Source organism: Spodoptera frugiperda, chromosome 14 (genome assembly GCF_023101765.2).
Source record: "Spodoptera frugiperda isolate SF20-4 chromosome 14, AGI-APGP_CSIRO_Sfru_2.0, whole genome shotgun sequence".
NCBI lineage: Eukaryota > Metazoa > Arthropoda > Insecta > Lepidoptera > Noctuidae > Spodoptera > Spodoptera frugiperda.
The window spans coordinates 5,074,027-5,086,255 of NC_064225.1; the positions used below are offsets into that span (position 1 = coordinate 5,074,027).

Sequence of the window (12,229 nt, forward strand, 5' to 3'; positions counted from 1 at the left end):
TAAATAAACATGTTAAATATCCCGTTTTAAGTTCTAATGATATTACTAGTGACCGTGTCAGTTTAAAAACTTATATTCTTCAACTACATTCTAATTGGTAGTATTGTTTTGTTCGATATATTTTGTATTAAAGATTTCGAAATCTTTTTATCTCTTAATTTCTGTCCTTGGTCCATACTCATACAAACTTGCTTAACTATCTCATTATCATTACCTTCATTTATTTCCATTGCTACTGTTTCGAAATCATTGATTTTATTTCGTACATTACTTTCGCTTAATTCTTTCTTATTTGGAAATATTGTTTTTACAATTGTATCAACAGTAATTTCACCTAATGATATCTTTGTATTGTTTTCTATAAATAATGAAATTTAATGATGTTGTCTAATGATGTTATTATTCTTTGAATTGGTCAGTGAAATCAGTGCTACTGCATTTGTTTTCTATTTGTTCCATATTTGGTTTCACCTTCTTTTAGTTTGTGACTCATTTCGTATTGTTTTGTTTTATGTTCCATCTATGAATGCTATCTATATGAACTTTTTTCTACTCTTTATTGTTGACCAATTAGATTTTCAATCAATTTATTTTTAGTTATTTTCAAAATCTGTGCTAATGTAATTTACATGTTATTGATTTAATATTATTCAATACTCATTTGTAATTCCAATCTGTGTTCGATATACATTACTTCTTGAAAGTGAGAAGAAATAGGGAACTGAAAGATTAAAAGCACAAAATGAACATTCCACACATTTTTATTAAATCAGCCTCAACTCAAAGTACACGTACTTTGTCAAGTTACATTATAACAAAGCATATAAAAGCTAAAAAAATAATAACAGGTAATTATCTACAACTGCGGGCCGCGCGTCAAGACTGACGCTATGCGGCCAACCTATTGTCCGTCGACTGCAAAACTACGAATATTTTTTGTTTGCATATTTCAGATCGGTTTTTGGTCAATTCTCGTAAAATGGTAACAACAAAAGGATTGATATTTCTCAACTGTTTAAGTTAGAACTCTTAATTCGTTCAGCAATTCATCGCAACATAGCCACCGTCACATCACATAGCCTGTGAGCGGACAGCACCAACATTCACAAAATTTAGCAAAAATATACAATACACTAAAAATACTAATTGATCACATTTCTGAACTTAACCTACAAGGTACAAGGTGAGACTTAGGTCCTAGAGTCACTCAGTGCCAACCGTGGTGCTGCTGGGGCTGGTGGTGCTCGTGGTGCTCCTCCTCCTTCTTGATGTAGAAGGGAACATGCACCTTCACGGGGTAAGGCACCTCCTTCACCAATGGGAATGGCACGTCCTTGTAGACTGGGTAAGGCTTGTCAATGGGGACCTTCACTTCGAAAGGCACCTTCTTCTCAACAGTGTATGGGATCTTCTTGTACACGTCGTAAGGCTTGGGCACTGGGACCTTGATGTGGACTGGGTAGGGCTTCTCAACCTCAACCTTGTAGGGCTTGTCAACGGGGACCTTGACTTCGTAGGGCACAGGCTTGTGTACTGTGACGGGGTAGGGCTTCTCAACGGGGACTGGGTAAGGTTTGGGCACGTACACGTTGTAGGGCTTGTCGACGGGCACTTTCACTTCATAAGGCACCTTCTTGACGACTTCGTAGGGTTGGGGTACTTTGACTTCGTATTTCACGGGGACTGGGACCTTCTTCTCGACAGTGTAGGGCTGGGGCACGGGGACCTTGACTTCGTAGGGGACCTTCTTTTCGACGGTGTAAGGAGTGGGCACCTTAACCTTCACTTCGTAGGGCTTGTCGACGGGGACCTTGACTTCATAGGGCACCTTCTTCTCAACGGTGTAGGGTTCAGGGACGTACACGGGGTATTTGACGTACTCCTTCACGGTGACGGGGACTTTCTTTTCGATGGTGTAGGGCTGGGGCACGGGCACCTTGACTTCATAAGGTACTTTCTTCTCAACGGTGTAGGGAACGTGCTTCTCAACGGTGTATGGGACGGGGACCTTCTTGATGACTTCGATGGTCTTGACGTGCTCGTGGTGCTGGTGTCCGTGGCCCTCGTCAGAGGAGATGGGTTTCCAGCCACCGCTGGAGCCTCCGAAGTCACCGCCACCATGTCCGTAGCTGTCGCCACCGCCTTGTCCGTAGCTGTCACCGCCGTGTCCGAAGCTCAGGCCACCTCCGTGACCGAAACTTTCACCACCGCCGTGTCCGAAGCTCACACTCTCGCCGCCGCCGTATCCGCCATGTCCTCCATAACCTCCCTCACTGCTGCCGCCACCGCCTCCATAGTGACCGAAGTCATAAATTCCTCTCTTCTCCTGCTTCTTATCTTCGGAAGCTGCCGCTTGTTTCGGTGCGCCTTTCTCCTCGCTGGCAAAGGCCACCACGGCCAGCGATGCGACCAATACAACCTGGAGACAAGGAAATAACAATTAGTAATTGTGAAACATCATCGCTAGAAAGTAATCGATGAGTGTGGAGTTTATGTGCCAATAGTGACCGCGAAGTAATTGCAATTGATTCTTTAGTACTTTCAGATGTCTGCAGCGATGTAAGAAGACAAGAAAGTTCGTTTGGCGTTAAATAACAATGATATAAGAGGTTTAAAATCCTAAGCTAAGCCTTGGAACGTAAGAAAGTAAAAGTTGCATCGGACTAGTTAAACTCATGTCGAGACGGAATACAAAATTCACACTTTCACTCAATGTTATATCGTTAACGTATAATCTCGATTCTTGATTCCCAACAGCATTGTTAGCCGGAGTTTGTAAAAACATCGAGTTTGTTTCACTTCCTTGCTCAGTTATCAATTAACCGTGAAACATGATGATACGCTAATTACAATTAGGATTTATTAATTAATTTTACACATTTGTTGAACCGTGTTATGATTTATTCGACTCGGAAACAATAAAAAAATGCTACGGCGATTTATGAACCGTTTTGGATTTGAAATATAACAGCACTTATGAATGGTTAAATACCGATTATTCATTGCGTACTTCGGTGACTAATTTAATGTCCGAACATTTATGTTTAATTGCCTTTAGCTGGCTTTCTAAAGGTTCATAATCAAGTTTGTAGATTATGGGTATTGCAATGGCGTCATTCCCAGAAAGTACACAAACTATAGCAGGTTAAGCAACGTCCAACAATTACTTGATAAGATCAGTCAATTTGTCCGTTTGTCTTTTGTTGTTGTTGTTATCTCTCGAATCTACGAGATTAATTTTCGTGACTTACGTAATATTAATAATTGTGGCAAAGTTCTTTGTTTTGTTTTGTATGACTGTTTTAATTTTTATCTTACTTCATGTTATGTTCATTGACGGTCTGATGTTGCTACGTTTATGAATGGAAATTAGGGAGAACGATACAAAGTTTTGTAATTTTTCTTTTGTCTTTCTTTATATATAAAAATCAATTGCTGTTCGTTAGTCTCGCTGAAACTAAAGATCGGCTGGACCGACTGACTAATTTAGGTCTTGAACTATTTGTGGAAGTCCAGGGGAGGTTTAAAAAGGTGAGAACAACACGTTTGAGGCGGTTCAAAGTTTGATGGGACAGCTAGTGTAGAAAATATATATTTTCGATATAGTATTGAGTGTCTAACTATTTGGTATATAGGCTTGATTAAAAAGAGCAAGGAAAGCATTAAGAGAACTTTCTCAAAATCTGTATCCGATTGAGTAAAACAGCATTTTCTACAAAGGATTGTACAAGGTCGTAAGCAAAAAGTAGTGCACAAAAATAAAACATCTGTTTTAACGTTTCAACAAACTTTCATGTGACCTTCAAAAACTAGTTCTAGATTGTTTTGGTCTGACTTTTTGACCTAGATCTCAAGCATGTTGACTGACCAGTAACCACTAAATGAAGTCATCATATGCGCTGTATAAACATAGTCAATAGTTTTGATATGACAAATGTATTAGATGAATAACATTTGAGTATTGATTGATGACTTTGAATAGAAATAGAAATGGTGTATCTTTGCTATGGATATGACGGAAGAAGAAGACATGAAAGACGTGAAAAAAGCCCAGTAATACTTTGCCCGACACGGGAATCGAACCCGAGACCACTTGCCCGGCAGTCACAATTGCGACCAACGAGGCAGTCGCTTAATTTCTAACCAGAGAAAACTATAATTATAACGTTACACACCTCAAGTTATAACAACCATAGTGTTATGTTTATGTTATGTAAAGAACAACTCTCAAATATAACAAAGTGGGCTATTTAACATAACATAACATTACGTCCAAGAAACGCATACATATTATGGTTGAGAGTAGGAAGTGATTACGTTGTTATGAATGATCGAGAGCCGGTAGGTGGCGCCACTTGCCATACAAGTGAATTACTAGCGTAACGCAGATTGCAGAACATTTAATTTTAACATGGTTGTTTGATTCTTGATTTCTTATTGGTTTGTAGTAAATATAAATTAGTGTCCATTAGTTAATGTTCGACTTGATGACTTTAGTAATTTCTAATCGCTTGTTTGTTTTATGTAGTTTATATTACATACATGGAATAAGTAATCATAATGATGTTTATATACTTTCATTTTCTTTGTGATTACTCAAATATTCTTTGGTTTAATTAACAAGCGAATATTGTCGGAAAATCAATGGTAAATGTAACTACATACCTTCGCTTGTAGGCTTTTTAAACAGTACCTTTACATGTTTGTTTTCGTTACGTAATTAAACTTGTACTAAGGATACTGGTGTCATTATAGTTAAAAGTTAAGCCTAGCCTTAACTAAGTTTAACCATCTATGCAAACTCATTTTCCAAACAAACTATATCATTTCTCAACAAAAAGAGCCAAAGATTCCTTAACAAAAATGCTCATAAAAACAAGAAGCGTGCTATTAATTCTATGCTTACACAACTCTATGATTGTCTAACAAACATTTAACCCAGTTTTGTATATAATTACGCTATGTACATCAAGGTAAGTAGGTACGTACTTGTTGTGCATCGGTCTATATTAATTACCGTATCTAGAGAGTGAAAGTTGTTCGAGATATTGCGATGTGGGGCCTATACCATGTGTTTTAGTTTCGTGGTTCACGTAGAATGATAGCGAGTGAGAATTTTGTGTTCATATGTGATCTTTTGTGTTAAACGACATTGATGAAGTATCTAATATTTGGATTAGTATTTAGTTTGTTATTCTTTCAAATATGATGTTTAAATAAATAGTATGAAGTGTATTTTCAATTTGCTAATCTTTATTGCGCTGTTATGTCTTTCATTTAACGCAAAAACTCGTAAAATTCTCACTACTATCATTAAATTTTCACTCCACATTGTACATTTGAGAGTAAAAACTAACTTATCAAGTAAACAAATCACAAACTTTCGCACCAATTACTTCGACAACTTTCGAAGCGAAATCGTTGCGAGTTCCACTGGTAACGCGGTTCATATAGATCGGATATCCAGTGTCAATGCTCGCTAAACCAGTTTTATGTGATCAGAATTCATATAAGCATGAGATTTGCCGTGAAACAGCGAAAACAGGTTCAACGCGCGAGTCTCCATACAAATTATACGATACGACTTGTAAACAAAACGATTGTTAAAAATCACGTAGGTATCCATTTTGAAAGTGTAGAATACGAAATTTCATTTAATTATACCATTTTCTACAAATCTTTCTTCAAAGAAATCCTTAAATTTTGTTCCTATAATCAAATTCAAACGCCTCGCAATTAAATTTCTCCAAAAACAAACCAAACAATTATTTAATCGACTATTCATACCGAGTCATTCATCGAAACTACACTACAACATCTGCAATCGATATCGTAAAATTCTATAACTATGACATAACGATTATTTACTCGAATGAAACTACAAAATTACATTATGCCATCGAAATCACTCGATTATAAATCGTTACGTTGGTAATTATACTGAGTGATTATGAGTCGGATGTATCCGTATGTGTCATAAGCTGTGAGTATAATCGATGCGTGACTTTTGCGTCAATAGTCGATTATCTGTGTTATGCACTAGTGTCATCGGTAATTGTTGTTGCACTAATTTCAACTCTAGTGCTTTATTGCCAAGTGGAACGAGAGATCTTTTTAAACAGGGAACATATTTATCGGGTTTGGTAGTGCAAATAATGTTTGTAATTTTATTCTATTTGGATCGAGGCTCAAAACAATTTATAGTTAGTTAATTTACTATTGTTTGTTGTGTATTGTATTTTTTTTTTTCAGTTTAGTTTTTAATTAACAAATGGATATTACTTAGTAAAGTTTAGAATTATTCTCATTATGTAGTTTTTAATTAAAACTTTGTAATAAAATGACTAACGTTTCTATTGCTTTTGCACTTATAGTATTTTATTGATTTTGTCTCCAATTGTTCGTAATTTCATCATTCATAAACGCAATCTTTGTTTTACTGCTAATAATATTGATTAATGACCGATAAAATTTCTCAAGAGGTACAAAATATGCTACTTTGAAATAAGTGATAGTCTTTACTAATTTTATGACAGCTGTGTCTAAGATTTAACGTTGACTTTTGATCCTGCCACTAACGTATTCACGGAGGATTCATTATTCTTCATCAAATTAGTTACACAATCTGTTTTGAGATACTGTGACTTCAATATTAAGTTGATTTATAGATTCTGAATGTGATGCATTTTGATAATTTCCTTGTTTTAATTTTACATTCTCTAAATATATTTACAGTGAGGCTATTTGAAATCAAAATAGTGCAAATATGTAGTTCGTCTACTCTTTTAAAGTAAACAAACATTTCTGAGTACTAATACAACAGTAAATAATATGTTTTTTAATTTTCTTATTTTTTAAACGATCGAAAGAAAAGTGCATAATAGTTTTACTTTTAATACTGTATCGTATCGATCTGTTACAAGACTTACAAGTTATGCGAAATGCATTTTAGTGCTCAAAACAACTGCATTTCTTACTGCACTCGATACAACCCGGAAAACTTTGTCACAACCTACTTTCAAAACATACTTAGCATGTAGAAATTATTCAGTAAATAATAATATTATCCTGATTTGCATATCGATGTCGGAAATGCATATACATAAATTATGTCTCAAGATTAGATAATTGTTAAATAATAATCGACTAAAAATATTAGTCGAGTGTGCTCGCTCAACCCTATTACAACTTTTTCGGTCTATGCAATTTTGGTAAAGGATTTTTTGGATTTTTCGGTCTATGAAACATGATGTTATTGTAACGGATAATTTATCATTTTTGGTTTATACACAAAAATGTTGTATTTGCCAAACTATCAATAAATAAGTCGCAAAAATACTTTTATTAGCCGAATCTAAGTTACGCTGCTTAGGTAAGTACTCTTTGAGTATGTAAATAAAAATTTGAAAGTAATACATATACGCGTTAATAATGGTAATCAGAGTAATTCTTTACCTAAACACCGTATCTCCTGCGAAACGTACAATTTTAGATACTTTCTACTTTGAAAAGGAAAGTGAAATGAAAATTATAGTAAAACCGGTTACTTGAGGAAGGAAACTGATTACATGATAGTGTGGCTACTTTTATAATGTCGTATTATTATGCTCTTACTAGCTAATACCAGCGGCTTTGCCCGGTTTGGTATCGGAAAAAAATAGTATACTATTATTCCAAAATGTAACTATGCTAATATCGTTCAGATGCTTTCAATAGTTTTTGTGTGAAAAACTAACTAACATACATCCTTATAAACTTTCGTCTTATTAATATTAGTAAGATGCGAAATTTTGTCAGGATGTATGATAGTTTGTTTGGTTGTTATACTCTTTCACGCAAAAGTTACTCAACGAATCTTGATCAAAGTTGGCAAAGAGATAGACTATATAGTCTGGAATAATACATTATTTTTATCCGGATAACGAAAGCGAAACTACGGGTAGAAGCTAGTTTTAATCATTATGATAATTAACTAAGGAAGTACAATGAGCTGTCTCTTTGTGTTAGGTTTTTTTTTAATATTTGTGTTTAGACGCGTGAATAATGTTTTTGTTTTTAGTTTGTTAGTGTTTAGTTTGTATTTGCCCGTATGCTCCATTGTTCTCGCAAGTTCATATAATTAACTCTCAATTTCTTTAAGTAATGAAAAATTTTCTTCTTTTGTTTTTTTTTGCTTCATCTTAAGTCAAGCAATTTCTAGTAGTTGAAGTATTTAACGATAAAATGAAGATAAACCGCAATATTGTCGTTACTAAATAAAGCTAAACCGCAAGCTTTTACGTAACTAGTTAAATATGTAATTATTTATACGACGATATTTTTAAATACTATAAAATAAATGATAGTAACAAAAACAAATAAAAAACTATTTAGTCGATTATTATCCCCTAAAAAATTAAAAAATAAATAACGCAAAAAAAACAACGAATAATACCCCGCGTAAAACAATCGACCGCACTTACGAACTTTCTATTTTTAAAATTCAAATTTTAAAATACGAATGTTTTTTTTTATTCACTTTTGGCACAAACACTGGCACTGCACTATTTTGTATGAACTCACCAAAAACTTCATGTTGCTCTGTGTCTTCGTTCGTTCGCCGAAGACTGGTTGTGTGAAATGACTATGTTACCATCATGTTATATACTGTCCCTCCCACTTTTTGAACGGCCAAGATATGCCCGAAGAAGGGTGAACACTTGGGCCCGATAATGACATGTATTAATTGTAACTTGCACTTATTATCTTGCATTCAAAACTAGAGCAGTCGGATGTACGCAATTTTAACCGAGATGATGGACAATCGATTTTAATTAGTCGATTAATTGAAACTAAATTGTTTTAGTAACATTGAATCGAATTTTATTGAAGTAAAAGAAACGTTTACTGTAATAAAATTTGAATAAATCTACGCTAAAAATTTTTTTGTTTCACTACATTTTTAATGTCCTTGAGTGGTGTGATAATTCTTCTTTTTAGTCGATTTTTTGTAACTTATTCAAGGATATTGAAAAGTATGTCGTGCAGGTGCATTTAAAAACTGGTTAGAGTTTAATCTGTTAGTTTAATCATTAATAAGTGAAATAGTTATTTATAGTAGGAATAGAATTAATTAATTTGGTCATCAAAATTAACTGTACTGTGAAGTTTAAGAAGTTACCACATTCGTTACAACAGTTATATTGTCGAATATTTCAGAAAATTCCTTCGCTACTAACCTACTTAGTTAACTATAGCAATACTTAGTAGTTAATGAAAGAAATTATACTGAGTTCTCAGATGAGTAGATGCTGTACCTAAGTTAGCAAATTGAACATCAGCGATATTAGAGATATCGCAGATATATGGATACCCGAAACACCAGAGGCGTTACAAGTGCGTTGCCGGTCTTTTGAGGGTTAGGAATTAAAGGGTTGTTGGGGAATGGAGAATTAGGAAGGGGGTTATTGGGCTTAACGCAAGCATTGTTTCACGTCGGTTTTCTGTGAGGCCGTGGTATCACTCCGGTCGAGCCGGCCCATTCGTGCCAAAGCATGGTTCTCCCACACTTAAAATGCAATAAGTTTAATTATGAGAAAATTAATCTAAGTTATCATTTACAAGGTATCATAACAATTCATCATAAAATAACAAAACTGAATTTAATTTGACTAAATGTTGAAAGATACAAGTACTAATGTTTTGTTAAGCAAATTTCTTTGATCAAAGACAATGCGATCTCCTTGATAAACCACGGTTTTGCGTAAACTGTAAACTTACAATTTGTAACTTGTAAGATAAATAATTAAGATAACATATAATATTATAACATCATGCTCTTTGTACCCGAAGGGGTAGACAGAGATGTGCAAATGCTCATACAATCCGGAGCTGCGGCCTACCTAGCGGGTTTACCGGATCTCCGGCTCGAAAAGCAGGAGTAGGAACAGGGTGGTTTTTAGTCAGTAAGAGTCTGACACTCCCTCTCGCCTCGGCCAAGGTGGGAGAAGACATTGGGTGAAAAAAAGTGCTGCATACAAATCGACAGGCACTGTTCAGAAGGGTTATTATAAGTGAATGAGTCCTATTTATACTTCCTGAAAATTTTCCTAAAGGACGTTTTAGTAGGACAGGACCAGACAAGACTGGTCTGAAACTAGCAAAATGATCACCTGATGGTAAGCAATCAGCGCTGTCCACAGCCATTCGTAACACAAGATACCCCAATAATACTTTGCCTTATTCGAGTTTCAAACCCGAGATCCCTTGCACACTGAATTAGTAAGTAGTAAGATAACACTTTAAACGCCACGGGGGTCACCGGTGACCGACGTTAGCGGAGGATTTGCCTTCAACAGTTTTCTATTGGCAGTCAAAGACTTTTAATTAAGATCATAAAGTAACAAAATACCATATGTACACAATCTGGGTGTAATCTTACATTGTTGTATATATTGCGTGAATTTTGCTCTTGGCACATAACGTCCCAACATTGTATTAGTTGTAATTTTGAATTGAACCTTAATAAAGTTAGTTTAAAATTGATTTTTGAGTGTGTATGTTTATGTAGTGCTTTGCTCAAGTGCATCTTTTTTGATATACTTATGGAATGCGTTTTTTTTTTTTAATAAATGTTTAATTTAAAGATAGTTGACAATTCTTACATACGGTTTCGCTAAATTGTAGTTCAAAGAATATTTTAAACTTTTTTTGATGATGCTCCGTCATTATAAAAGTTAATTTATTGACTGTTCAAATTACATAATTATTATGATGTTAAACATTCTATTTTTCATTCTCACAAATAAGAATAGTTTGCAGCAGATAAAATACTTTTTCAAAATATGGCATACGATACATACACCAAAATAACATTATTTACATTTTTTGTCGGTCTGCGTCTATCTATCTATCTGTCTGTCTGTTTCTTCTGACTAATCTCTGAAATGACTGGACCTATTTTGACGGGACTTTTATTGGCTGGTAGCTGATGAACTAAAAAGTAACTTGGGCAACTATTATTAGTCACAAAGTCCGTAATCCACACGAGCAAAGCCGCGGACATCAGCTAGTTAATTTAATAAATCAAAGCATGAGTCTGATGTAACAGATTTTTGTTTCACGTAAAATTACGCAATAGACATAATACATTTTTGCTCGTGTGACAGTTTTGAAATAATGAAATATGATACAAATAACGTAATAATCTATTGCAAGTAACACGATATTTTATTAAAAAAGTATTTATTATAGTTCTTCTGTATATCTGAAATGTCCCCTTTACCTAATGAATATTTACCTATAAGTGTTTGTGTCTGAAAATGTTCGTTGAAAATTCATCTGAAACGTCCTTTGTAGGTTTACTACCTTATAACTTACAAAACGAGTAAAAAACCGTTTTTATTTCCGTGGTTTTTTATTATATTTAATATATTTCGTCCTACTTTTCCAGTAAAGATAATATCGAATGCAACTCTCAAATTGCATAACTAATAAATAAATACAACATAATTTCAATTCTAAAAATAAATATCTACTCTAGTCTAGACTAATTATATTTAAAAAAATATCTAAAATACACTTATTTAATGCAGTGCCAAGGTAATTATCATACTTATCTAAAATTCTCGCTTTAAGCTGCATAAAAACTATTTTCATAATCGATTACGTCTTCATGAATCGATTAATCGTTTAGTTTAGTCGATTATGAAATAATTAATTGACGTGCGATAAGTTGATCGATTAAAATCTACTATTGTTACGTTTGTTATAATTGTATCTGATGTTTGTTTAGAGGCTATTTTTGTTGCCTAAAATTACAATGAAAAATTATCTGATAGTATGTCTGTTTGGCAGAATTTTGTTTTTTTTTTTTTGTTCAGAGAGGCATGGCACCATAATAAGCTGATGTGGCCCGTGATAGGCCCAGTCTGCTTACGATAGTTTTCTAAAAACGCCACGTTTAACAGGTGGGTTCTTTGGTGAAGTTATCATAATTATTCTTCTTCGGGTTCGGTTGTCATGATTCTACACTTTCGACAAAGACCTCTGTCGCACCGCTCAGAGAACCTTTTAAAATAAGATCCCCAACGGGCCTGCTAGTCAGTAAGAGTCTGACACTTCCTCTCGCTTCGTCCAAGGCGGGAGAAGCGATTAGACGATTTTCCCATTAAAAAAAAATAAAGCTAGAGTAAAGTCACAGGAAGACACTAGTCTATCAACAAAAAACAATCTCTCATCTCCCGCTGAA

At 34.5% G+C, this 12,229-nt stretch overlaps 1 protein-coding gene across 1 annotated transcript; it reads right to left on the bottom strand.

Moving 5' to 3' along the window:
- Positions 1–743: 743 nt before the first annotated feature.
- LOC118269398 (titin) lies at positions 744–8,723 on the bottom strand. The gene is made up of 2 exons (XM_035584506.2): positions 8,563–8,723; positions 744–2,419 (listed from the first exon to the last, which is right to left on the bottom strand). The coding sequence occupies exons 1-2, from the start codon at positions 8,572–8,574 to the stop codon at positions 1,208–1,210; spliced, it is 1,224 nt and encodes a 407-aa protein (XP_035440399.1). The 5' UTR covers positions 8,575–8,723; the 3' UTR covers positions 744–1,207.
- Positions 8,724–12,229: the final 3,506 nt, after the last annotated feature.